General features: G+C 32.7%; 2 protein-coding genes and 1 pseudogene across 3 annotated transcripts; 1 reads left to right on the top strand and 2 right to left on the bottom strand.

Moving 5' to 3' along the window:
• Positions 1-2335: 2335 nt before the first annotated feature.
• On the top strand, positions 2336-5429 carry LOC107940777 (apoptosis-inducing factor homolog A). Its single transcript, XM_016874226.2, has 4 exons — positions 2336-2696; positions 3447-3703; positions 3976-4427; positions 4954-5429. Exons 1-4 carry the CDS (start codon positions 2587-2589, stop codon positions 5209-5211), a joined length of 1077 nt encoding a protein of 358 aa, XP_016729715.1. The 5' UTR covers positions 2336-2586; the 3' UTR covers positions 5212-5429.
• Positions 5430-6071: 642 nt separating this feature from the next.
• On the bottom strand, positions 6072-9884 carry LOC107940776 (histone deacetylase 8-like; annotated as a pseudogene).
• Positions 9885-17467: 7583 nt separating this feature from the next.
• Positions 17468-26526, bottom strand: LOC107940779 (serine/threonine-protein kinase TOUSLED). Of its 2 annotated transcripts, none has more exons than XM_016874229.2 (16): positions 25968-26526; positions 25425-25514; positions 25017-25220; positions 24303-24350; positions 23955-24062; positions 23824-23868; positions 22812-22924; positions 21708-21774; positions 21495-21561; positions 20529-20626; positions 20238-20417; positions 19869-20079; positions 19453-19717; positions 18861-18915; positions 18503-18664; positions 17468-17773 (listed from the first exon to the last, which is right to left on the bottom strand). In XM_016874229.2, the coding sequence occupies exons 1-16, from the start codon at positions 26223-26225 to the stop codon at positions 17678-17680; spliced, it is 2067 nt and encodes a 688-aa protein (XP_016729718.1). In that variant the 5' UTR covers positions 26226-26526; the 3' UTR covers positions 17468-17677. The 2 variants fall into 2 exon arrangements, with proteins under 2 accessions (XP_016729718.1, XP_040941830.1); XM_041085896.1 differs by having other exon boundaries at positions 24303-24352; positions 25034-25220.
• Between the last annotated feature and the right edge of the window lie 308 nt (positions 26527-26834).

The following is a 26834-nucleotide window of genomic DNA, read 5'->3' as shown; positions in this document are numbered from 1 at the left end:
CTACCATCAATAAGATTTTAAATTTAAAAAAAAAAAGGTGTACTAAAAAATAAGAAAAGTATAAATTTTAAACCAACCAATGACAAAGCCCATTGAACCACAATCCATTGGACCAATCTTGGACCCAAAATATAGAAACTAATATTTTATTTTTAATTGATTCTATAAGTGAATTTGATGTAATTTGATTTTTTTTAAATTAAAATTATTGTTTGTGTCAAAATATAAATTTTAAAATTAAAAAAAAAATTATTAGAATTAAAAATGATCAAATTGAACAACATCAACGATTGGTACTTTAACTTGATATTTTTTTTCTTAATTTGGTATTTGAACTTGACACATTTTCCAAATTTAGTATATGAACTTGACATTTATTCCTATTTTGGTACTATCTTTTTTGGGTCTAATACTCCAATTTATTACCTGAACTTGACACTTTTTATTACTTTGGTACCTAATATTTTGTCTTGATTCGATTTGGTACTTGAATTTGTCAAATATTATATAAAATACTTCAATATATTGACAAATTTTATCTTTTTTTTATGAGGTAGCAAAAATAATTAATGTATGATTGACTATACTTTAAGCATGTAGTTCCTCTTGAATCATTTTTACCATTAATAGTGAAAATAATCTTTGCCCAAATGAAAAGTAATAATTGAGCATATTTTTTTAGCGAAACATAGAAAACTCTAAAAAAATATAATTATTCCTGCCATTAAATTTCACGTCATCGATTACATGGTAGTCATTCATCAACTATTTCTATCTCCTCATTAGAAAACCAATATCGTTAGTGTTTTGGGGTAATTTTTATTACACTTGACAAATTTAGGTATTAAATTGAAACTAAAAAAAATTAAGTACCAAATTGAAAAAAGTGCTAAATTCATGTACCTAATTGTACCTCACATGCTAATTAGAAAAAAAAAACAAATTTATAATTCAAATGTTATATTAATCCCTTTTATGCATAATGTAAATAGGAACTACATTAGAGGGGCGCTTAGCCTTTTCAAAATGAAAAATTGCTTTTTTAATCCTTTTAAAAACAATAAAATTTTAAGTTAATTTAATAGTATTTTTTTTGCATTCTAAACTTTAAAGTTCAATTTTGATCCTTAAAAAAATGAGATTTCTATAGTTTAATCCCTCAAGAAATTGTAAAGTTTTATGTTTATACATTGATAAATTTACATTTTAGCTTTTTCAATAATTTATAATTTGAATCCACTCCAAAAATAATATTTCTACCTTCGTCACTAAGTGCAAAAGTAATAACAAAAATTGGCCGATAATATTTAAAAAAATTAAAATTAGAAATTTTTTTGAAGGGATAATATCACATTTGGTACTTGAACTTTAATAAAATGTCCAATGTCGTACAAGTACTTTGAAAATATCCAATGTGGTACATGAACTATCAATTTATGTATTATTTGGGACCTGTATTTTCATAATTTATATGTGGAGCTTATACTCTAAAAATGTTCAATGTGGTACCTAAATTATTAATCTGTGTATTATTATAGTAATTGGGGTTAATGCCCAAGCTAATGGATTTTCTTTTTCCAAATCATCAATTACACATAAATGATATAACATTTTGTGAAATGATAAAAAAAAAATGGTAGTTGAAATCAAGTTATTTAACTTCCATTCAAACTCAACAAGTCAAGCAAGATAGATATATTTTGAGAAATAATGACTCGTATAAATCTCGAAAAAGATTGAAAAAGGGTTTCTAAAAAATTGAAGAAATTTCGAGTTAAAAATTGTAAGCCCAACCCTATTATTACTCGGCTTTTCAAATCTTCTCGAGACGAATATCAAGTAATGAAATTGATTTTTTTAACAGGTTTAGTTTTTTATTTTTAATTTTGCTTTATTTATCTTTTCACTTAATGTGGAATTGATGATTTAGAAACAAAATTCACATGTCACATTTTAATTGGTTGGTTTATATTTACTAAATGAGTTAACTTCAGATACCATAATAATGCACAGGTTGAAATTTTATGTACCATATTAAACATTTTCAAAATATAAGCATCACATTAAATATTTTATGAAAATACAAGTATTAAATAATACAGATATTTATAGTTTAGGTATCACGTTGAACATTTTCAAAGCACATATCACATTATGCATTTTATGAAAGTATAGGTAACGATACACAAATTGATTTAGGTACCACATTGGACATTTTTAAAGTACAAGTACTACATTGAATATTTTATGAAAGTATATGTACCAAATGTGACATTATCCCTATTTGAAAGTAACCAAATTTACGTATGAGCTTGCGAAATCGATCTTCAAAATGACATAATTAGAGTTGTCTGTCTCTAGAAATTCTGAAATTTGTAAGAAGTCAAATCTTTCATACGTTTGACTCTAAACCCCCTTTCTTTACCAGCAAGAAAGGCGAATTCTCCCTCTAATGGGAGCTTCGTCCCAATTTCAAGTATATTATTATTATTTATTGCTTTAAATTGAGCACCACCCCACCCTTTTTTGTTCCATAATCTGAACGAAAAGGGAAAAAAAGAAAAAGAAAAAAAAACTGAAGAAATTATGGAATCCGGTGGATCAAAAAGAAGGGTAGTGGTTGTCGGCGGTGGGATTGCCGGTTCTATCCTCGCCAGATCTATTCAATTCAATGCTGATCTTACGATTATCGACCCGTAAGCTTTCTTGTTTTTTTTTTTCTTGAAATGATTTGTTTTTGTTCAATTTCGATTCGTTTCTTAAGAAAAGAACTTTGAAATTCAATGTTTGATGAACCCAGCAACTGATTTTAATTTCTGGGTTTGTTTTATTTTTTAAAATAGTGTAGGATTGAAAGTAGCGTACATGCATTATGCAGGATTGGGTTTGCGAAAGTTTTTTTTTTTTGTAAAAGGATTTCTCCAGTCCCTCTTAATTTTTTGAAATTGAGCAAATTGGCCCCTATAAAAAAATTATAGCAACTTAATCTGTAAGGATTAATGACAGCGTTAATGTCTTTTATCAATTGTACATAATTTAGCATTTGATGTTCACATATTTTGTCATTTTGACCTTAATTCTATAAAAATAAAAAAATTCAGCCTCAACATCTACACAAATGTTGTGGGTTAAATTTGTTAAATTAGGACCAAATTGACAGAATAAGTAAGTTTTGAGGGCTGAATTTGTTATTATACCAATCAAAATCACATAAAATTGATCGGAAACATTAAGTTCATGATTAATTGTCGTTAGTTACTCAATTTAGAAATAGATAAGGATTAAATTGCTCTGATTTTTTTTTGAGAGGGAGCAATTTGCTTAATTTAAAAAACGAGAAGGACTGAGAGGTCTTTTTAGCAAGTTTTTTAAAATAATGCTGAGAATTTGATTGAGCTGCCATGGAGAGTGTGATTAATTGAAGGGTTTTTTGTTTTTAATCTCAGGAAGGAGTATCTTGAGATCAAATGGGCACAATTAAGGAGCAAGGTGGAACCGTCATTTGCGGAAAGAGCGGTGGTGAACTATAGAGATTTCTTTACCAATGGACGTATTGTTACGTCTACTGCGATAAACATTACCGAAAACGAAGTATTGACTGCTGATGGCCGTCATATCGGTTATGATTTTCTTGTGATTGCCACCGGACATAGTGATAATGTTCCCGTAACTAGGACGGAGAGACTTCATTACTATGATGCAGGTAAAAAAAAACTATATTTGTTAGATGTTGTCACTCGAGTGTTGTTTGGTAGTTGAGTCATTGAACATAATGCATCATTTAGGATTTCACTTATGTTATGGAATTTCAACACTGCTAGGTATAAGACTCCGATATGTCTCGTTTTACAGCGAATATTGTTATGTATGATGATATGATGAATTAAAGAACAACATACAAAATGATGTTATATTGTTTGGTTTTTGAGGATTATGTTCTGCTTAATTTACTTTTGCTGTCTTAAATGCTGACAGAAAATCAGAAGATACAATCCGCTCGATCTATTTTGATCGTCGGAGGAGGTCCGTCTGGTGTTGAACTTGCCGGAGAAATTTCCACAGACTTTCCCGATAAGAAGGTTACACTGGTTCATAAAGGACCAAGGTTGCTGGAATACATTGGACCAAAGGCATCTGATAAGGGTTTAAGTTTGCTGAGATCAAAGAAAGTCGACATAAAATTACAGCAATCGGTTGATCTGAAATCAGCTTCGGATGGGAGCCAAGTATATCGAACCTCGACCGGAGAAAGTATCAAAGCGGATTGTCATTTCCTTTGTACTAGAGTACCATTGTCTACAGCATGGCTTAATGAGACTATATTGAAGACCAACTTAGATAAAGATGGAAGGTTGATGGTTGATGAGTATTTGAGGGTGAAGGGTCGCAATAATATATTTGCAATTGGAGATATCACTGATGTTCCGGTAAGTTCTATCCCGAACTTTAATCATAATCTTGTTGAATTTGCATAGGCCAGTATGTTATTTGTATAGGTTGATGGTTGCTTATAAATATTCAGTTTTCACCTGACTAGAAGACGATAATGAACTCGAGTTTCTAGTTTGACAGATTTCTCTCCGTTTTCACTTGCGTGTTTTAGTCTATTTCCCGATACGAGCACTCTTCCATGGAAGATTGGCTAATATATGTCTAATATATACTCAATCAGTCTTGTTGGTGCTGTGTGAATAATCGTGGTTGTCGAAAATCGAACTCATTCAATTTCTAAAACAGATTACTAAGTCCTTTTGTTTATGTAATTAGTCTGATCCTTTGTAGGAACTACCCCTGATAACGAACACATATGTGTTGTGTTTCCATTTTGGCTCTCTTTTAATGTCCGGCTTGTGAATGTGGTTGGTTTTACGTACCAAATGTGTTTTGTTCCTTGCTACAATCTCTTGCTTCCCAAAGTAGTTTTAACATTTTAGAAAAAAAAAAAAATTTCAGGAACTCAAATTAGGTCATGCAGCTATACATCATGCATATTTGGTTGCTAAAAACTTGAAGCTGTTGATGGGCGGAGGAAAAGAAAGCAAAATGTCAGTGTACAAGCCTGGTCCAGAAGTTGCAATGGTTTCGCTCGGAAGGAAACACGCTGTTGCCCAATTTCCTTTTGCAACCCTCGGTGGACGTATTCCCGGCTTAATCAAATCTGGAGACGTGTTTGTAGGCAGAACTAGAAAGCATTTGGGTTTAGAACCTTAAGCTACACACACACACATATATCTATATGCCATTGTATTTCCTCATTTCCACCTTTAATTCCTTTTTGCTTATAATGTTTCATATTTTTTGCACCCCCCTGTTGGCTGTTTCAGTTGTATGTTGTTTTGCTTTGTGCTTTTAAGTAGATTCTCAATAAGATTTGATGATGGGGGCATGTATTTTTATTTGTTAGTATAGTTCAATTCTTTTACAATGAATTATTTAGACATGTTGTAAGTAAAAGTAACATGGAGGTCCTTGGTATCGGTCAAATTGTTTTTTGCCCCTTCTACTAAAAAAAAGAACAAATTAATTCTTGTACGTTAGATTAAAAAGTAAATTTATCTTTTTTTGTCAAAAATTTCATTCACTATCATTAAAAACTGATGTGGTTAAAGGGATAATTAAACAATGATACGTGATGTGCTACGTGTATTTCACGCTAACATATAAAGACTAGTTTTTCATAGTAAAAATTGATGAAATTTTTAACAAAAGGATTAATTTGCCTTTTGATTTAAGTAGAGGGAGCAAAAACAATTTAACTTGAGTATAAGGATCTTGTTTTACAACAAAATAAATAAACACAAAATCACTATAATAATAGCTTGTTGCGGTGGTTACAAGTGAAAACATATACATAAATAAAAGTTGGTTGTGGTCATGTTGGTAGTTTGCTTTTCTAGCGTGTTTGGTTTTAGTTTAGTTATCTGATATGTTCGGTTTTAGTTTCCGAGATAATAGGAAGAGATGGTGGGACTACAATGCAGTTATTAGCATTTTGCTTGAGGTGATGCATTCTCAAGCGAATTTTTTTCTATTGAAAAAACACTAGAATAAACTTGCGATCAATCAAAACCTGAAGTCAAATTTGTCGATCGACACCCATGAACATCGAAGTAGCTCATCAAAAGACAAAATTGTACAAACGAAGTAGCCCCTCAAAAGACTAAATTTTACAAACTAAGACTGGTTTAAAAAAACCTCGAATCAAACATCCTTTAACATTGGCACATTTTTCATTTGGAACTGCTTAATTGCTTCAATAACTTTTACAGCAAAAGTCTCATCTTCAGGGTAATATGCAATAGGATCAGACAACAAACGGTGGGGAAGATCGAGCACACCTTCTAGCGTCGCGTGAACGCAATAAGCCGAGTATGTAACATGGTATCCGCCTTCTTGGACGATAAGTAGCCTACTGCCGCAATGTTTATCCGCCAATCTACGAACCATCCGTCCAATCTCTCGATAACCATCCATCGTTAAGCATTGCCTTCCGTTTGGATCAAACTGCCACAATTATTTACAACAAACAACATTCGTAAAGCGATAGAGATTTCAGGTTTTGTCTAGTTACATTACTGCTTGATCACTATGATCAGTACCAAAATATGCAAATATGTACATTATAGATTCTGATCATATCTGTTCTTTTTTGACAAAATGTCTAAAATCACTCATAGTCCCTCTCAACCTTTAACTAGGAGAATAATATGCTTCAGTACACTCAAACACACGCTCTATTGCATTAGTAACAATACCATGTCAATTGAAATAAGACTCAATTGGCTAAAAAGTACGGATATCTCAAGACATCAAATCAGAATATGCAAATACGTATGGAGCCTTTTAACTATGTAAGAACAATTTGGTAGAGTTTGATAGGATTCAAACTCACAACATTCAGCTTTGAACTGGCTCAGAAACAGTGTATACGAGCAGTCTTAAACACGTACCATTTTATCCCTTAGACAGCCCTTCGTATGTTTCGGTTTTTTCACATATTTACTCTTTTAAGGCAAATCAACATGCCACCTCTGGCTAGACAACATTCAGCTTCAAAAATTGACACAATAATTAACTATTTATGAAAATGATAAAGTCAAAAATTATGTACGGGAATGACTTATTCTCTACAGTGACCGTTAGTGCCGTCTAACACATCGGTAGCACCATCCCCTCATCATTAGCCAAACATTGACTTTTTAAAGAAAAATAATTTTTTGGGTGCCGCCATTGGAGTATGTATTTTTCCAAATACTCGTTAAAAATACAAATTTTCACATATTCACGGTGGAGAAAAAAAGAAAAAAAATTAATGGATGCCGTCAGTTTGTCAGGTGGCATCGGGAAATTTAAAAAAAAAATAGTGTCGCCAATATGTCATGCGACACTTGTTACAATTTTTAAAATTTCTTTTTAGGTCTCGTCGTCGTGTCAGGCAACATTGACAATATTTAAAGAAAAACCATTGTAAAAAGAGTAGTTCGAAGCTTAGGTCATTTTAAAAGATTTGGAGTCGACTACTAGGAGATTTGAACCATAGAAGTCAATTAGGAAGAAGAAGTCTCTTCTTTGGTTTCAAAATTGGCACAAAAGGCCATCGTAAATGATGACATTAGTGGTTATTGAGTATGACAACTAGGTTTTTCAATTGAAAAAAAAGAAGGGAAAACAAAAAAAACACACAAAAAAAACTGAATACGACATCTAGGGTATTCAATTGAGAAGAAAATAGGAAATTTGAATTGAAAAAAAAAACATTGGTCACGGGCTTTCTCTTTTATTTTTTTTTTCAACCGTTTAATTTCAATTTTTTTTTTAAATTTCCATCGGTGGTGCTTGATATATTGACTACAAAAAAAAAACATTTCTTTTCAAATTTATTGACTAGTGCCGCCTAACACACCAACGACACCAAAATTTTTTCATTCCTTGAATACCTGTATTCTTAACGTATATTTTGAAAAATATGTACTAGTACCGCCTGACATAGTAGTGACACTTAAAAAATTTATATTTTTTTAAAAAGCCAATGATTGGCTATTACTGGAGGGACAATGCTCCTGATTTGTCCAGCATCAACAGTCATTCACATACATAATTTTTTACTTGAATCATTTTTATAAATAATTAATTATTTTAGCTCAGTTGAGTAAAAAAATCCTATATTTACTCCCTTTTAAGGCAATTTAAATTGGCAGTACTATAACATGCTACTTCTATACAAACAAGCTCTAAACAGACAACATTCAGCATCGAGGCTTGGAACAATATATATGAGCAGTTTTAAGGTGGGTTTGGATGAATAGTGTGTTTACTTACGGTTAGTGTAAAAGTAACAGTGACAATAGGGGCGAAACCAAAATTTTTTTTTAAAAAGAGCTGAAATTAAATTGTAATTTTTACGATAAAAAAAAAATACAATTACACCATTTTAATAGACTATATCTTTATAAATTTTAAAAAATTAAATTAAATTAAATTTTTTTATCTTCAGAGGGTTCAAAGTGTAAATATACCTTTATTAATTTAAAATTTTAAAAATTTTAAAGAAGTCATAAAAAAATTTTCATTTAAAGGGGGGCCGAGGCCCCTACCAACCTACTAGTTTTGTCACTGGTGGCAATGAGATTAAATACTATAATAATACTGTAGCGTGAGACAAACAACGAGTTAAATACACCGCACCGCACCCCTCCACCTACTCAAACTCACCCTTAAACATGACCCATTTTATCCTTTAGACAGCTACTCTCCAAACTACCCAAAACCCTAAACTCCACACATTCAAATTCATATTCTACTATATTGACAATAATATACATTCTAATCGAGCTAATACTTAATCACCCTTCGGAAGACAATAACATGCTACTTCTATGCAAACAACCTCAATGAAATTCACAATATTAAATTAGAAACAAAAGGATTGACTTACAGCACTCGAGTCTTGACCGATAACCAGGACCATCATATCTGGCTCGAACTTCTCAACAGCCGGGATAACCACCTCCCTCATCGCATAACCATATCCCTCGTCACCACTCCCATTCGGCAAAGGCACATTCAAATTATACCCAAACCCTTCACCTTCACCCAGTTCATCCACTGTTCCGTTTTGGGGATGAGAAGGACCCATGAACCATGATTCATATGAAGCGAAACCGTAAGGACTTTATCCGAACGGTAAAACCCTTCGGCGGTCCCATTACCGTAATGAACATCGATATCCAAAACCAAAACCTTTTTACAACCCGAATCTAAAGCCAATTGAACAGCAAGCCCCGCATTGTTGAAAAAACAATAGCCATCAGCTTGAGTAGGTTGAGCATGGTGACCAGGTGGTCTAACCAATGCATAAGCAAGTTCACCGTAGCCATCAAGTATATATTTCATAGCAGATAATGTAGTACCAGCAGCTAAAAGTGCAGCATTAAATGAACCAGGGTTTAAAAAGGTTCCACAACAAATTTCTTTATTACCACCATTTTTATCAGCTTCAATTAACATATCAACGTATTCTGGGGCAAAAAAAAACCCAAATTAATTGCAAATTAAAGTCAAATTAAAAAAAAGGGTACCTTGAGAATGAAAAGATAAAAGCTGATGTATAGTTGCAGGTGAACCAGAGTGCCAAGAGATGTAAGAAGAGATGGGTCCTTTGCTAAGGATTGAAACTATGTTTCTAATCCTGTCTGAATTTTCTGGGTGCTTTTCTAACACTTCCAAGAAACCAGGGTTCATCCCTGTATCGAACACACCTTTGCCTGTGTCGTGATTTAACATCCCATCGTGCCAAAACACGTTGATTCGACAAGATGTTGAGGGAGCAGACATTTTTCTGTTTTGGGGAACTCACGATGAGTGGCTGAGTTCACTTGGTTTCTCTTCTCCTCTTTTATGCCTTTTTTTTTCTTTGGGTTTAACTCGCCCAAGGTCCAACTCATCTTGGGCCTCCTTGGCATAATTCACAAAGGCCTAGTCTCACTTATAAATCTTATATTTATATTTGGCTTGAATAATGAAAAGAGATCGTATGAAACTATGATTCCATGTTATTCTTATCTATTTTTAATAGAAGAATAATAAATTATATTTTTATTTCTAATTTTTAGTATTTTTAGTTGGATTTGAATTTTTTGTAGAAGGAAAAAATTGAAAATCAGGAAAAAAAAAATCTGATTTGCTATTCTCCTACTGGAAAGGGATAGAGATGGCATGAAATTATAGTTTCATACAATCTTTTCTCATCGGATAAGAATGACGTGGAATCGTAGTTTCATATGATTCTTTCTCATTGAATCTTTATCTAAAGTTATTCTAATTTATTTTAAGGTTAAATCATTTTTTGATATCTGAACTTAATAATTATTTTTTTTGGGGTTTGAATTTTTTAACTTGGTAATTATTCTCATATTAGGCCCTGAATTTTGTTGTCAAAGTTATGCTTTGAATTATTTTTTTGGTCCAACTTAATCCTTAAGCTTGGCAATTGATCTTATATTGATATTTGAATAAGATAATTGAGTCTACATTAGGGCCTATACTTTAGGGTTTTCGGGGAAATATCAAGACTAACTTGAACCAAAAAAAGTTCAAGTCCCAATTTGGGAATAATTGTTGAGTTCAAAGTCCTAATGTAAAAATAATTGCCAAATTTAAGGCTTATCTTGGATTAAAAAAAAGTTTAAGCCCTAATGTTAAAATAGTTACCAGGTTGAAACCCCCAAAAGTGATTTAACCTTTTATTCTATTTGTAGAAAAGTTGTGTTGAGGTTCATAGATGCAAAGTAATTTATAATTCGAATACAGTCAAATTTAATTCTCCATATTTACATTTTTTTGGGTTAATTTGATATTTATTCGTTTTTAGTTAATTTTGACTCTTAACCTTTAAAAGAGAGTAGGTTCCTTTTTTTTTAACGAAAATTGTTGACTAAAATATCAATTTTTTAATGCAACTTGATGGTAGTTCAAATGTACTCCATGTTGATATAATACTATTTGTCTTATATGCTACATTGACAAATAATTTAAAAAATTATAAAAATATTAAAAATTTCAAATTTAAAAATAAGAAAAAAGTATGAAGTATATGTGGATTGACATGTGGGTTGCCATGTTTAAAGTTTTAATGTTTTATTCAGTATTTCTATTAAAATGCAATAATTTAACTCTTTTTAAAAAGTTGATGATCAAATTTAACTGTTTAAAAAAAATGAAGATTCAATTTGACTCAAAAAAATAATAAGAACTAAATTTACAAAATATGTAACGTTGAAGGTTAAATTTGATATTACGCGTGAATTAGACAAGGTAACCTTTGCTTTGATTGAACTGATAATGGGAGGTAAGAGACTAGGCGATCCTATTGGTGTTTTATTGCGATTGCATTACACAATATGAGGCTGTCCATCCCCGTGATGACTATACTTCCTTAACAAGCCATCGATGCCCACAACTACCAAAATGAAGTCACCATTAGCTATAATGTTCATTCGTTGTTCCATGGATAACAACACCATGCATGTGCCGGTGAGCTAGCAGTTCGTTTTGCTGATCCTTAAACCACTTTACCCGCCGCCAGACAATCAACAACTACGTTCTAAACATTGTGACTTGTACTTCTTCAAATTCTGCGTTTAATCTTTCAGGACTGTCACCTCGTTGGTCATTGATTCTTGCAATAACAATAGTTCTGAACTTGTGATTTGTTCTCACATACCTCCTTCCTTACCATTGGCTGTATATTCCTTGTATCCAATCCATGAACGTTCCAAGAAGGCATCTTCGTCATGCAATCCTAGCACCCCTCTACTCTTCCATACTACCACCTCATCAATCATCACTCGCAAACCTATCCGCTTTCCAAGATTTCAAAACATATGTATAATCTCCTCCGGAGTTGCATCTTTTCCGGTAAAATATGGACCAACAGTGTTATCACTCATGTATTTGGTCCAATTATATGGGTTTGTTGTATTTTTTATCTAATACTTTATAAATCAATCCAATACTTATTTTTTATTTCTTAAAATAAATAAATAAAAATTAATTAATTAAATCAAATTTTCAATTAAATAATTTTTTCAACCCAATTTTTATTTCGTCAAAGTTATGACAATTTTACTGTAAAAAATTCTACAAGGAAATATATTTTATTTTCATATTTAACGGATTCATAATAACTAATTAATTTTATTTTATTTTCAAACATCAATTATTTAATTATAATTAATTAAATAATAATTCGAAAACCTTAATTCACAAGTCATATCTATACTCAGTGAGAAAATGTATTTATTTGTGGATGTAATCTATTTCTCTAACTTTATCATTTCCATTCATTTTTGTTCATTTGATTTCACGTATAATTCATTTTTTGTTTGAATGAGCTAACAAAAGAACTAATTGGATATACATAATTAAAGCTTAAATAAGTTATAATTAAGTTCCAATTTTTTCCCTTTTGACTAGACTTTTTCCTCATTGATTTCCTCAAACTTTTAATTATTATTTTCTTTGCTTTGATTTTCTAAAATTTCCTCGCATATTTATTTTACTCATTTTATTCAAGAAATAAAATTATTACCGATCTCTATGAATATAACTCTACTTGCTAATATCTACTAATTTATATTTTCAAGTAGGGTTTGTTTTTGTAGATCTCTACCACCTGAGTAAATTTATTTACAAGGAGAATCATTAATGGGCATAAATGAATTTATTTATTTTAGTTACAAAAATGGAAGTTGAGTTTAAAGTCTCAACCAAAACCAAAATTACTACTTAACGCTGATCTCGTAACAAAATATCTTGCACTACTGAAAGTGCCTGAGTGAATACGTGCAACTCGATTACACGATCTCTAACGCATTTAGACATTGCATCTGTCACCATGTTTATCGTCCTTGTCACATCCTTGATTTGAACCTGCCAATGAGACATTTTATTTTCACATGACATTTTATTCACATTTTATTGGCAAAGTTGAAATGAGACACAAAAAATTTAAAATTTATGTGCTCCCATGCATGTCTGGTCTTCCATTGATTGGACCCATGTTCTTAATAGCTCGGTTGCTAAAATTAAAATAGATACCAAGACCTTCAAACTCTCCAACATTAGGATCAAACAACAATAGTTCATTATTCGAGCCAGAAAAAAACAATCCACCATTTTTCCAAAACCCCATGGGATAATCAACTCCATAAATAGATTCAATATTTAACACTTTACTCCATGATTCTTTCATTACCCAAAATTCAAAATTGCATTTAGCTCTACGATCTATTCTGAAAATAAAACCAAGTGATCCATAAATGTCGAAAAAATTCCATTTATGTATTAGAAAGCAATCATGGTATGGAGCAAGGAGTGTTGAAAACTTTTCATCTGCCAAGTCGAATTAAAGAACATGCAAGTCAAAATCTCCGACTAGCATCCAATAAAAACACCCATTTATGCAGTCATCATAGATATAACTATACGTAGGAAAACCAGAAGACATCGGAATCTCCTTCCAGGAATCCGTTTTAAGAAAATACAAGTGAGCATGGTCGACAACAACTTGTGTGGAGAAATTTTCAGTTTGGAACATCCTCAGCACTTTGTAGTCATTCGTTTTATAATCAAACCCAATATTCAAAAAATTTACATCATAAACAGGATCGAGTTGCAAAGGGGGTGGCGGAAGGATTTTAATTTCCCTTGTTCATGGGTTCCAAATGGCAATATCATCATGGTTGTGCAAACACAACAGCCCATTACATTGACCATGAATAGAATATTGATCCTTAATATTCTCAAAGTAGGGAATATGAATGTTTCGTTTCACCCAAAACTTTTCACTCTTTTCAGTTGAAAGTTCAGAGAAATAAGTGGTTTTAGAATGGGCACTTTGATGGTAGCGTTTGATGAGGAGTCGGAGCTTGTTGCTTTTGAGACCATTGTGTTGATGTTGAGTCCAAAAATAAGGAGTTGGAAGAGAAGAACGCCAACATTTACAAACGTTCATGAAGCGTATCACAGACTTACTTTCAAGTTTTGAAAGGATTTTCATTAACACCATATCTGCTACTTCATTTCTACTTTGCATTTTCCTTCTCTATTTATGATTGTTACTGATTTTATTTGAAATTTATCTGATGAATTTTGGGAAATTTTCAACACCAGCTCCACAAAATGGGAATATCAGAAATGGTAATCTCACGCAATACGTGGTGGGTAATTAGTTTGCATACCTGTGCTACGGGCAGCTTTCGATAGTGTCCTAGTACATACCTTAACCAATGGATCAGTCCAACAACTGCCCATTGTGTACCCAAAAAATGCAAATGCGTTTTTATAGAAATACTACCAAGAGAAGTTGAGACGGGTACACATTTTTATTAAGAGATTCTAATTACCATAATTAAAGGTAATGTAAAATATTTATTTAGAATAAATTATTTTTGAATGAGAAAATTCTCATTAAAAAAATATTTTAAATATTTAAGAAAAGGATAATTCGGTCATAATAAAAAAGTTAATTTTTTTTATAAAATATATTTATTAATGAAAATAAATAATAAATATATTCAATAAACCATATATATCTTGATCAAATATTGTTATTAAATATCTGTAAAAAAATTATTTTTATTAAATAATAAGACTGATATGCTTGATTTAGTAATGTAACATATCTAAATTGAAAATCTAAAATTTATGTGAATCAATTTAATAGAATTGAACAAATTTTAAGGATTAAATTGAACAAAAATTAAAAACATATGATAAGAATAATCATGATCCTAAAATTTTGCTTACCACAAGTAATTATGTACAAAGATTCCTAAAAATTAGCTTGAAAAGTTATAAGTCTTAATGTTATTTACTATTTTTTATTTTTCAGCTCCTGGTGTTACGACTTGGCACCACAATGGTTAAGATCTTTTAGCCTTGGTGACTGTCTTCAATGTTGTGACTTTAACAACATGCTGTCGCGATTTGTAGACATTGGTGTTGTGACTTTGTCACCAGTCCACCTGTAGTGTTGTTGTTGCTCGAAGTTCAATTTCTAAGTTGGTGATCAGCTTCAATGTCGCAACTCTAAATATATGGTGTCGCGGCATCAACGGCAGTCTAAAAGTTCCTTTGTATCTTTGCCTAAGTCACCTCCTGCACAAGGTACAATTGATCATTAAAGCTCAAAAGGTAAGATTTTGTGTAATTGGTCACAAGACACTTCAAATACACGTACAAATTATTTATTTAAGGAGAAATTTAACAACTGATTAAAAAAGAACTTGATTTATCATATCATTGTAGCAAATTAGTCGTACCTTCATAAGCAATCTACACTATATGTCATGCTCACTTAGCCATAGTTCATGTGACAATTCTCTTGAATTCCTATAGATCCACTCCACAAAAAATAACTTTGCTTTGTTGTTAGCATTGGCTAGCATTTTTTTCCTCAATGGTCCACTGGACTTTTCGCTTAACTACTCTTCCATTTTCAACATCCATCTTTGGTGGCTGTTAACTAGTCAACACAGCACGTCGTGCCTTTTCATCAATAGACTTTATGTATGCCTTCATCTGTGCTTTCCAATAAGCATAGTTTTCAACTTCCAGCATATGGGACAAGATGTAGAAGAACTTTCCATAGCTTAATTCTAGCAACATTTAGGATCTTCACTACTTACTTTAAGTTGATAGCTTTGATACAAATTAAAACTATTAAATTGTTGCTAGCAAACTACACAAAGTGCTAGAAAGGAGTGTAAGGGAAGTGGGTACTTTTTTGGCACCAAACAGGGAATAGTAAACAAATCAAACACATAGGGATTGTTGACGTAAGTCAATTTTTCTATCACACACCTCATTATAATTCTCCTCACTTTTGAACCTTCATGATCAATACTCTCACCACTAAGTTTACCTATTTGAACTCAGCAAATAAAACCACAACATAAATGGTTTTACTATCAAAGTGCACTCTTAAGAAAAGTTCCTTATATGAACATAATAATTGCTTAAACCCTCAATACAATAACCTATATAAGTCTCTCCATTAAATAGATTATGTTCGAGACTTGCTTATATAGAAGATTCTCCAACAAAAAAAAAAGACTTTCCAACAAAGGTTTTTTTAAAAAAAGAAATTGAATCGGTAGACAAATCGGTCAGGCCACAAGTTTATCGGTCTGATAAAAAAGTTATTAAAACGAATGACTACAAGGTGTTGAGGATGTTCCGAGCTGAAAGTTTCTGGACTGAAGTTATTCTCTACCATGCTCACTTGTATTCTGTTAAAACAGATTCCTGGAAGGAGATTCTGATATCTTTTGAAGGTGATCCTATGTATAGTTATATCTGTAACGATTGCATAAAAGGGTGCTTTTATTCGATGCTAGTGACTTGCATGTTCTTTCATTCGACTTGGCATATGAAAAGTTTTCAGTACTCCCTGCTCCATACCATAATGACTTTCTACCAATACATAAATGGAATTTTTTTCGACTTTTATAAATCGCCTGGTGTTATTTTCAGAATAAAAAAGGCAATTTTGAATTTTGGGTAATGAAATAAACATGGAGTAAAGTTTTTAATATTGAATCTATTTATGGAGTTGATTATTCTATGGTGTTTTAGAAAAAAGGTGAATTATTTTTTTCTAGCTCAAATAAGGAACTATTGTTGTTTGATCCTAATGTCAGAGTTTGAAGGTCTTGGTATCTATTTTAATTATGACAACCGAGTTATTATCTTCGTTGAGAATATGGTTCCAATCAATGGAAGACCAGACATGCATGGGAGCACATAAATTTTAAATTATTTTGTCTATGATCATAAAATGTGAATATATAAATTATTATTCAAATTTTCCTATATAAAATTATATAAAATCAAAATTCACGTGTAACATTATACATTAAACTAAAATTGATATATAATTTTAAAATTTATCCTTAATTGTATTATATTTATTGTAGTGAAACTTTAAAAATATATATAGTAAAAATTGTTGATGCTAAAATTAAACAAGACAGAGATAGCAATAATTATCGACGGTTCGCATCACTTAAAGTATGGCGAAGAGCCACAATGTACGGTGGTTAAATAATAGTGGTGATAGAGTCCAATGAAGGGGGTGCATAGAGAAAGTCCCCTTTTCAATCATGGTTAAGGATTTACATGCCCTCAACCATATCCCGAGGTAACACGAGTCGTCTCCCCTCATGTGGAGCAAGAGCAAGTTGGCCAAGTTGTGATTCAATTAACGTATGGTGACATAGTACTCTAAAACTGTATCATGTCATTACCAAATTTTAAAAAATAATAATAATTTTTAAAATTTATATATAATTTTAAAATTTTGATGCGATTATTTAGCACAATTTTATAATGCCACATCAACACACCTTAACAGAATCTAAGGGATCAAATTGGGAAAAAAAATTGTCAAGTTTCGAGACTAGTATGGATAAAAAAATATTTTTTAAAGGAAAAACACTTAAAAGATGGACTAAAATATTGAGGTTAATACAAGCAGGGTTATACATATAATCACAAAACTATACAAAATTCCATGTGGTTTATTGCAAAAGAATTGGAAGCAAATTCTCTTAATACCATACCCTGCTATTTTTCAGTACCCTTTGGCTCTCTCTCTATATCTTGTACATTCTTCTTACTTTTTTGAATATGTCAGATACGGATCCTGTGCTATTGTCAAAACATCCGGCCTTTCTGCTTGATTATACGTTAGACATCGACGTATCAAATCCTGCATGGATACAGGAAATCAGATTACACGGTATATCGTCATTTCATGATAGTCCCAAACTGGTAAAATACAATACTGAAACCCAGAAACTCTGCAGCATATGTACAGATACAAAGAACCAAAGTTTTCGGAACCAGATCAGTGGTTGAACCAAGTCACTGGTTCACCGGTCAAATCAGTCTGTAAAAAAAATTCGATTCAACCACCCAGTTCAACCAATACATACTGATTCTTTGGTCAACCGGTCTAATGGCCTTCTCTGAACTAATTTCCCAGCCAGTTCCCAGTCCAACTGGCAAGTCCAATCCAGTTCAAACATCATTGCAAATAACAAATGCCCTTGAACCTATAATTTATCTTTAATTGATTTATATAGTAATCCTACGAGAAGCGGCATCTAGCAAGTCCGGAGCTCAAATCCTGGCACCTGCAATCCCTTCCCTTATCCCGACAGCCTCTTTTTTTACTGAAGTAAAATAACAAATACCCTTATTGTTCATGTCTCATGTCATTGAACTATAAACTCTAAATTGGATTACCACTTAGAGGAAGTATTTTCTTAAAAAGAGATTCTCTACAATAAACAATCAAAACATTGAGTCAAAGTCAAACCGTTGTACTGAAATGACCATAATTTTACAACTCTCTGGCTTTTGATGCTAATGTAATACAAATGTTTTATCCATCAAGGAAAAGCAGTAAAAACTATCAAAGATAAATAGAACAAACCTTTGCCTCATTGGAGACCGTTGGCCTTGATGGGAATTCGACTTTACGAGCTTTGATAATTGTGTCCTCACGCAATATTCGTTCTTGCGTTTGGTCGTGCCCAAAGGGGCGTTTACCAAAAAGCATTTGGTAAAGTAGAACACCAGCTGACCAAACATCCACCTGTTTTTAATGGAATACCACAATCAAAAGAAGATTTGAAGACAAATAACGAACCATTTGCAACAACAGTGAATGGATCAACTGATCTGACACATGGTAATCAAACATCTGCTAATCAAGTTTCATATATGGCCTCAATTTCAATTAGCAAGGAAAAAAGAGCGAGAAGGAAGAAATGGGGGATGTTGTCACCAACCTTCGATGAAATCAGAGGCGTTCTACTGAGCTCAAAGCATTCCGGGGGCAAGTACCTGAAATCACAAAACAAAAGGAGATACAACCACACACTATAGAACCAAGCACGAAATAGAAAGAATAGGTTATATACAAACATAGAAAATTAGAATCACCTACTAATTCAATAAGCCTACATGCAATAATTAGAGTAGAATAATGAGTCCGTTGATATGGAAAGAAAGCCTATTTTAACACCAACTGAACACCGATATAAACCAAACCCCGTTTGAAGGACATATAGTAGAATGCACTATTTTTCAACATAAAATATATAGCGCAATGTAACAAATCAGAGAATTTTCTTTCCGATAATTTATCCTCATAAGGATATTAACAAAAATTGTGCCCAAGAACACGGACACTCCTGTTTCAGATAATGTTTCATGTCTTCAGGTCATTTCTACAGCATTAAATTCAACAACATGCAATTTCTAAATATGTTAAACTTAGCAGATAACTGGGATAAGATATGAGGAAATTGCAGCAAAAATGGGGAGAAAATGCAGCAAAGATAGATTTTTTCAAGGAAGGACATCAAACTGTTTACTTACCAATATGTTCCAGCTCCCTGGGATGTAAGTTCCATACCCTGGGATCCAACATCATCTTCTACTATTTTGCTAAGACCAAAATCAGTCACTTTTGCTACACCTAACTCATCAAAGAGAACATTGCCAGGCTTCAGATCATAATGAATAATCTTTTGTGCTCTTTTGTTCAAGTATACAAGGCCTTGGAATATTTGGACTATGATTATCCTAGCTTCTTTCTCAGGCAATACTGGTGTTGCTTTCAAAACAGCATCGAGGTCTTTGCCTGGAAGCAATGAAAGAAATCAAAAGACAATGAAATTAAACATGCAAGGTAGATTTATCAAACCATCATCCAGAGAATTTGGAGGTTTTTTCTACTAAGAAACTAAATCAAAAATGGCTCCCAGACAAATGAAGTGGTTCAGATAGCTTACCGCTACAGTACTCTAAGACAGTGCAGAAGGTATTCTGGTCAATCTCAAAAATGTCCCAAAGCCGAACAATGTGATGGTGCACCAATGTCTTGTGAATGTTGTACTCTCGAATTGCATGCCGTATGTAACTTTGCTTCTTATCCTCACTCCACTGAGCATTCAGACCATGAAGCTTACATGCAACGTATCTATGTTCTACCAAGTCATAAGCCTGCCGGAAATTTCTCACTTCAAATCACTGCAAAAAGATATATTTTCACAATTGCCAATTTTGGCAAAGGAATTCCAGACTTTTGACGTATTTAATAGGCCAAGTTTAAACATGCTAAGCAAAACATTTCAAATATATAAGCTTGCCAGAGTTCTGACCTTATAAACCTCACTGAATCCTCCTTTGCCAAGAAGATTTAAAAGGGCATATCTATTATTCAGTATTTGAAAATTGTTAAAACGAGAACCATCCTCATCCCGAATGCGCTTCATTTCACGTATAAGCCTTCCCTTATCTAGTTCATAGCGATCTCTTTCACGGAGAAGACTTTCCTCCTCCTAAAGAAAAACCATAACTCAATCATGAAGGATGTGCAAGGAAAACTCAACATAACAGTTATGCTCTTTAAGAATATCAGATAAGGCAATCACTTGTAGAGATAAACTTACACGTTTTATAGAGGCTAGACGTGACTTGTATATCTCATCCTGGATTAGGATATCTTCTTCTTGTGTACTAGATTCTGCATCACTAGCATCACCCTTGTCTTCAAACAAAACATAAAATTGTTGTTCTTTAGAAGTATACTCCTTTATAAATTTCTGTCTGAGTCATGCTGGCTGTGCATGTGTGTGTGCACTACAATATTTGTTTATGTTCCATTATTAAAGAGTGTGCTCATCTACAACAGTGTATGTGCATGAGTATATAAAAAATTAGGGGCATATACAATGAGTAAAGTCTTCAAGTAAATGTCACCACTCATGACTCCCCAATGCCAGCTCAATTAGTCAAATTGTGGTCAAAATCCTTTCAACATGCACCTTGTGCAGAGAATGGCTAAAACACATAATAGTATAAATGTTAGATATACAGCCAGACTCCTGGTTAGCACATGATTTTCTAATGAGTTGACTCAAAATAGTACATCTTTTACAAAATTGAAGCTTGTAGGCTGGCAGCATGCAATAAATTGTTCTCTAGAGCATGGCAACCATTTGGTCATATAATCACTAACCAAAATCTTATTTTACTTCTTTGGGATTGAGTCATTAAGATATTAGTAAAATAGTAGTCTGCTATAAATATCCCAACTGATATTAACAAATTTGCTTTTCTTTGTTTCGGTAAGTGCTACCTAATTATGATTATTTTATATTGATACTTGTGTAATTGTGATTCTAACTTATGTTTGAATTCAGCCTAAATGATAAATTAACTTTCTTTTAAGAGATTGACTCTCAAAAGGTTTATGCCTCTTTGAGGCTTACTCTTTGTGTCATAAAAGGCAAAAATTCTCCTAGTCTAATGCTCATTATACTTTTATTGTGTATCATAATTGTTGTTGATCTCATATGCACTCTACTTAAATATACATATTTGGTAAGCATTTTGAACATGAAATTAAGCATTACCAGACTGTCGCTTCTTCAACTGTTTCCTCTGTCGTTCAACGGCCTCCTTAGCTTCCAGCAATTGTCTCTAAAAAGAAAATGAAGGAAGATGTATTAAAATTAAAAATAATCATGAGAGTACACTAAAAACGGGAGAATCCTCCAGCCTAAATTGTTATATCAACTAACTTTTCCTTTTATGTTTACATAGACAATGTGGAAAGAAGAACATACAAGATGAGCATTTAGATCTTTCAGTGCTTGACCATCCTCCCAAGTCTCAGATATGACTGTTCCAGCTCTGAAGGCAAAAGAGTATGGGGTAAATTCATTAATCAAGAGATATGATGAATTGTAAAACTGTGATGCCACATTAACATGAATAATGTACATGATGCAGAAAGAACAACATTAAACCAAGCAGCTTGTAAAAAAAGCAGCTTGTACAGAGAATTATAAAGAAATATTGCATTTGCATGTTTCACCAAAAAATCCCCACCCACCCCCAACTTATGTTTAACATCAAAGTTGCCCGTTTTATTAATATCAAGGAATTGTGGACAACATGATAACTTCCTATTTCAATTTATGATGTGCAACACAGTTATATTATTTTTGCAAGGAAAACTAGCAATGCATTATTTTAGTACAGGTTATAACAATCATAACAAACTGTGTGATAATGTTCTTAAATAACATGTAGCAGCTTTATGCTGGCTGAGTCTTAGCTCAGTGCCAACCATTGTTGTTACAGCAACCTGAAGGTCATGAGTTGTAGTGCGCTTACGCAAATAATATCCTCCAATTTATTAGTTTTGAGGTTTGGGGGTTTATGGATAGTTTAGGAAATGTATCAAGAAAAACATGTAGCAGCTTTATGAGTCCATCTATATCAATACATTCTTAAATTGAACATTTTAAACTACTTAAAATAATCATCTTCTTTTCTATTCTTTTCTTTTCTTTTCTTTTTGGTGCTATTTCGATCATACAATCAAATATAACAACATTCTAAAGAATTTTCTTTTTCTCACTCACCAAGAACTACATCAAACATGGAGGATACAAAGCAAGCACATTATCTAAAACGTTTTGGGTTCTTTTTTTAATTACACAACATTTTAGGTCAGAAGGTTGCAGCGTACATTCTTTTATTGAAACACAGGTACACACTTAATACAGTCATCATTTGTTTGCTCTCGGTATATGCAATTTTCCAGCATTTAACATAATTTTCTTCTATTAGCTTTTTCTCTCAGACTAAGCAACATGTCATGCACGAAGAATCTGTTTCAACCACATAAACTAAATATCAGAAGCTCGTTGATCTTGATATACCTGATTACTCCCACATTTCCGAGTCTCAAGGAATCCTGCCGTACTTTCATCCTAGCTTCTTGTCTCTCAGCTTTCGAAACAGCTATCAACAGATCAGATATCATTTTTATTCTCTGAATAACAATCCAATAAGAAGCCCAGAATTAAAACTAACACCATAAATTGCTATCAAGCAGAGTTAATAAACATACTTGCCTTCTAGTACTTTTCATTATCATTTTCCTGTTTAGGTATGGGTGACATATTTATAACATTTTATATTCTGCCTCATGAAACGAACAACATTTTTAGAAGTTCAATTATGTGCATAAAGTTAACTGTCCACAAGAATATTACAAAAACAGGCTTCCTCGGAAGACACATGGCTTATGGAAATATAAGCAACTTTATATATCAGATTGAAGCAAAGAACAAGCCTCCATCATAGCGAATAACAAAAATCTGGGTGCTTTAGATTCCATTATAGCATAAACATGTAAGTTCCATCAGAAATGAGTCAAATTATGTTGACGTAAGTGTTGTTTTTTCCTTGTTTGGTAACATTGCCTAAAAAGACAAATTCCAGGCATTAAAGGGCTTCTAGTCAAGGACGCCTGTTCACTATAACTTTAGTTTACATATACAAGATTTAGCTGCTTTTAATAACAGAACGACATGAAAACCATAGACAGTCACCATCCCATCTAAAATATGTTAATTTTATCTGAAAATGGATTACTGTAATGTAGTTGCCTCTGAGCTTGAATAAAAATTATAATTAAAAAAAAAAAGAGGATCCCTTCCTGGATTTAGTTAAAGACGTGAATAGAAATTTTATATGTTTCTTACTTGAAGCATTATAATCCTTTCTTCCCCCTCTTTGAGGAGGGAAAAAACCAGAAGAAAAATCTTGTTTATCTAAGATCTGCACTATAAATGTACTAGAGGTGTGATATAAGCTCATATCAATGGCGATTGAATAAGGTTAGAACTTTCAGTATATCTAGATCCATCAATTAAGTGTAACAAACACCTTTGGCTTCATTTGCTGGTCATAATCTTTAATATCTTTCAATTCCTGCCAAAACACAATAAACACTAAAAGGTAAGTAGTAAGTAAATAAAGACAGTTTGCAATGCATATTAGCAGAGGCACTTGAAAACCTTCTCTAGTTGCCGACAAAGATTTTGATAGTCAGAGGCTTCCTGACGACATTTCCGTAGGTCCTCCTCCAAGGCTGAAACTTTTGCACGTAAAGATGTTACCTCTTCCTAAGTTAGGTTGCCAACCAAAAGGATTAGAACTGAAGCATAAAAATCAGCTGCACCTCTAAGAAAATGACCCGGATATATATTTTAGAAAAGAAATTTTAAACTGGTTGCAAAGGAAAATCATAGTCCTTTTTCCTTCACATTTCCGAACTAAAATAAATAAAATCCAATTTGTTGCCTAAAAATTGAAGAAATTATCTAAATAGTTAAAATGAAGAAATACTTTACGAAAATACATACCTCCAATGAAGTGCGCTGATCAGTCCGGAACTGCTCTTTAGGCTTATCCTGAGAGGTTATATAAATATCAAACTGCCTTAAAGTGTGTGTGATTTGACTTATATAACTAATCTTTTATAATAGTTATCTAGTTTTACCAACTAGTCTGCTATGCCATAAAGGAAGAGAAAAAAAATAAATCTCTTGTTTTCCTAGTAGTCCTCTTATCTGTATCCAATTTAAGAAAGGAAAATTTCTTCTTATATTTTCTTTCACAATAAACCAGTTAGTGTAGAAGGAAAATAAAATGAAAACAAGGACATTCCCACAGGTTTAAATATACACTATAAGCATTATTTCTTATCAATATAGACCTTACTTTTTAATTTTCCCTCATATCTCTCTTTCCTCAAGAACAGTGTAGACCATGTAGAGTAATATAAAGAACTCCAGAGAATAAGTTTAACCACTGAAACAGAAGGAAAAATATGCAAGCCAAGTCTTCAAGATTAGTTTATTTTCCTTCTGTTTTCACCTTTACCTTTTAAACTTTAAAACTTTGACCTTGAACTGCCCCAATCTTGGCCCATATGGCACTAAAATGAATAGTCCAACAAACCAAAAACTAAAAGGTTGCTAGATAATAATATAATGTGCAATTTTGGTGTTGGCAACTTTAACAATAAACAGGAACAGAATAAAAAAGCATAACATTCAATGGAAGTAAAGGCACACCTTGTGGAAAGAGTTCTCAAGTTGACCATTTGAAGGTGTTACAGTCGAACTAGACATTTGTTTTGTCTGATCGTTAGCTCTAGAACCACGGCCTCTGCTTGAAATAGAGTGACCCCTTCCACGGCCTTGTTTTCTCCTATTTCCTTCGGAACTTGCCTTGGATTCCATAGGCTCCACAATCTTTTGCGTCCCTTCAGTAGCCGCCTAACCGATTTTTCATGATAAAAAAATTTATAGAACGTAAAAGAAAAAGTTACAGTGCAAAAGAGAAGTAAAAAGAGACAATTACACAAAGCTGTCCAACAAATTGCTTCAGTAAAAATGCCATTAAATTACGTTGAATAGCTCAAAAGCAAAGAGATTGCTTCCGAACCTCCAACAACATAAACTCGTGAATCATGAACCTACCTCAACATGCTCAAAAACTGGCAAGTTACCATCTCCTTGAATTTTCTGGCGCTTCGATGTGTTGGCTTGTATTAAAAACTCTCCTCCGTTCTAGCATCATAAGATTTATATAAACAGACATTAATTCAGTTCTCAATACTTGAAACGATAACGATGAACTAAACAATCCAAGACAGGACAATGGGGTTCACGTAATCCAAATTTACATAGAAATGGTACAAAATTTACTCAAAATCTTGGTGACAACTTCAAATGCTGAAAAAAAAAACAAGTTATTAAACCGAATATTCGATCAATTCCAATGATCCACCTTAACTAAATAAAACTTCAATTCATTTACACCCATCATTTCAACAAGCCGTGTTGTATCTCGACACAAAAGTGAGCCACTGCCAAGCTAACCACTACTTTCCAAAGAAATAAACAATTAAACATAAGAACACCCAAAATCGCAATCGTTCCATCTACCTAGAATATAAAGTGCTGCTGGAACATGTGCCCCAAAACCAAACAACATTTGAAAGAAATGTAAGAGCTTTTTACCTCATCATCGGAATCACTTGAACTAGAAGCCTCCGACAAGTCCTCAGCAGAAACGAATTTCGAAGCCGACGATAGAGAAGCCCAAACCGGCTGTTGCTGTTGCAGTAGTTGTTGAGTTTGCGGCGGCTGCTGAGAACCAGTGGCTGAAGAAACCTTGCCTACTAAGCGAGCTTCAAGCTTAGCCATCTTTGTAGGCAAAGAATTGTCCGATTGGTTTGAGGAATTAGAAGAGAAATGTAACAACATATCATCCGACATTGCGGGACCAAACTCGATCCAACAAAAAACACAACAGAATAAGTGATCAATACATTAAGGAACTGTGAAAAAAAAGACAAGATCCTAAAAGAAATTGTTTAGGGTTTTGAGGGGATAGAATCAAATAAGGAGTACGGCTTGCGGTGAGATTTTCCTTTTTTAGTTTTGGGGTTTTTCTATCAGAGGTTTTTGGGTTTTTTGAAGTTCCGAGATTGGGGCAAATGGAAGAGAAAAAATTCAAGAGATTTTCCAAGAAAAATATTAGAATTTTCAATGGGGATGTTTGATTTGGAAGTTGGGGTCTATATTTGGATGTAACAAGGCCTTCACTAACATTGAAATAAGTAAATAAAATAGGGATAAACTTCTATTGAGGTCACTAAACTATTATTAAGTTTACATTTTGGTTATTTAATTTAAAAAATTATAAAATCATCACTGAATCACTCAAAAAAATTTATTTAAGCCACTATACTATTAAGTTTTTTTTTTCTAGTGAGCTCCAAATGACGATTCAACTATCGTTACGTTAGATCAGTATTCGTCGACAAATAGAATGACATGTCTTAAATTCAAGTTGATCTTACAATTAGTGTCGAAGATCATAAA

The sequence above is a fragment of the Gossypium hirsutum genome, chromosome A13 (genome assembly GCF_007990345.1).
Source record: "Gossypium hirsutum isolate 1008001.06 chromosome A13, Gossypium_hirsutum_v2.1, whole genome shotgun sequence".
Lineage (NCBI taxonomy): Eukaryota > Viridiplantae > Streptophyta > Magnoliopsida > Malvales > Malvaceae > Gossypium > Gossypium hirsutum.
This window is presented reverse-complemented; position numbering and strand designations above follow the sequence as displayed.

Excerpts from the sequence above, each read along its gene's own strand:
- LOC107940777 (XM_016874226.2), top strand. The coding sequence starts at position 2,587 with ATGGAATCCGGTGGATCAAAAAGAAGGGTAGTGGTTGTCGGCGGTGGG. Across the intron at positions 3,704-3,975 it reads ACTTCATTACTATGATGCAG|AAAATCAGAAGATACAATCC; the intron begins GTAAAAAAAAAC and ends AAATGCTGACAG. Across the intron at positions 4,428-4,953 it reads GAGATATCACTGATGTTCCG|GAACTCAAATTAGGTCATGC; the intron begins GTAAGTTCTATC and ends AAAAAATTTCAG.
- LOC107940779 (XM_016874229.2), bottom strand. The coding sequence starts at position 26,225 with ATGTCGGATGATATGTTGTTACATTTCTCTTCTAATTCCTCAAACCAA. Across the intron at positions 19,718-19,868 it reads TGTCTTAGAGTACTGTAGCG|GCAAAGACCTCGATGCTGTT; the intron begins GTAAGCTATCTG and ends CATTGCTTCCAG. Across the intron at positions 17,774-18,502 it reads CGGTCTCCAATGAGGCAAAG|GATTTGATACGTCGATGTCT; the intron begins GTTTGTTCTATT and ends GTATCCATGCAG.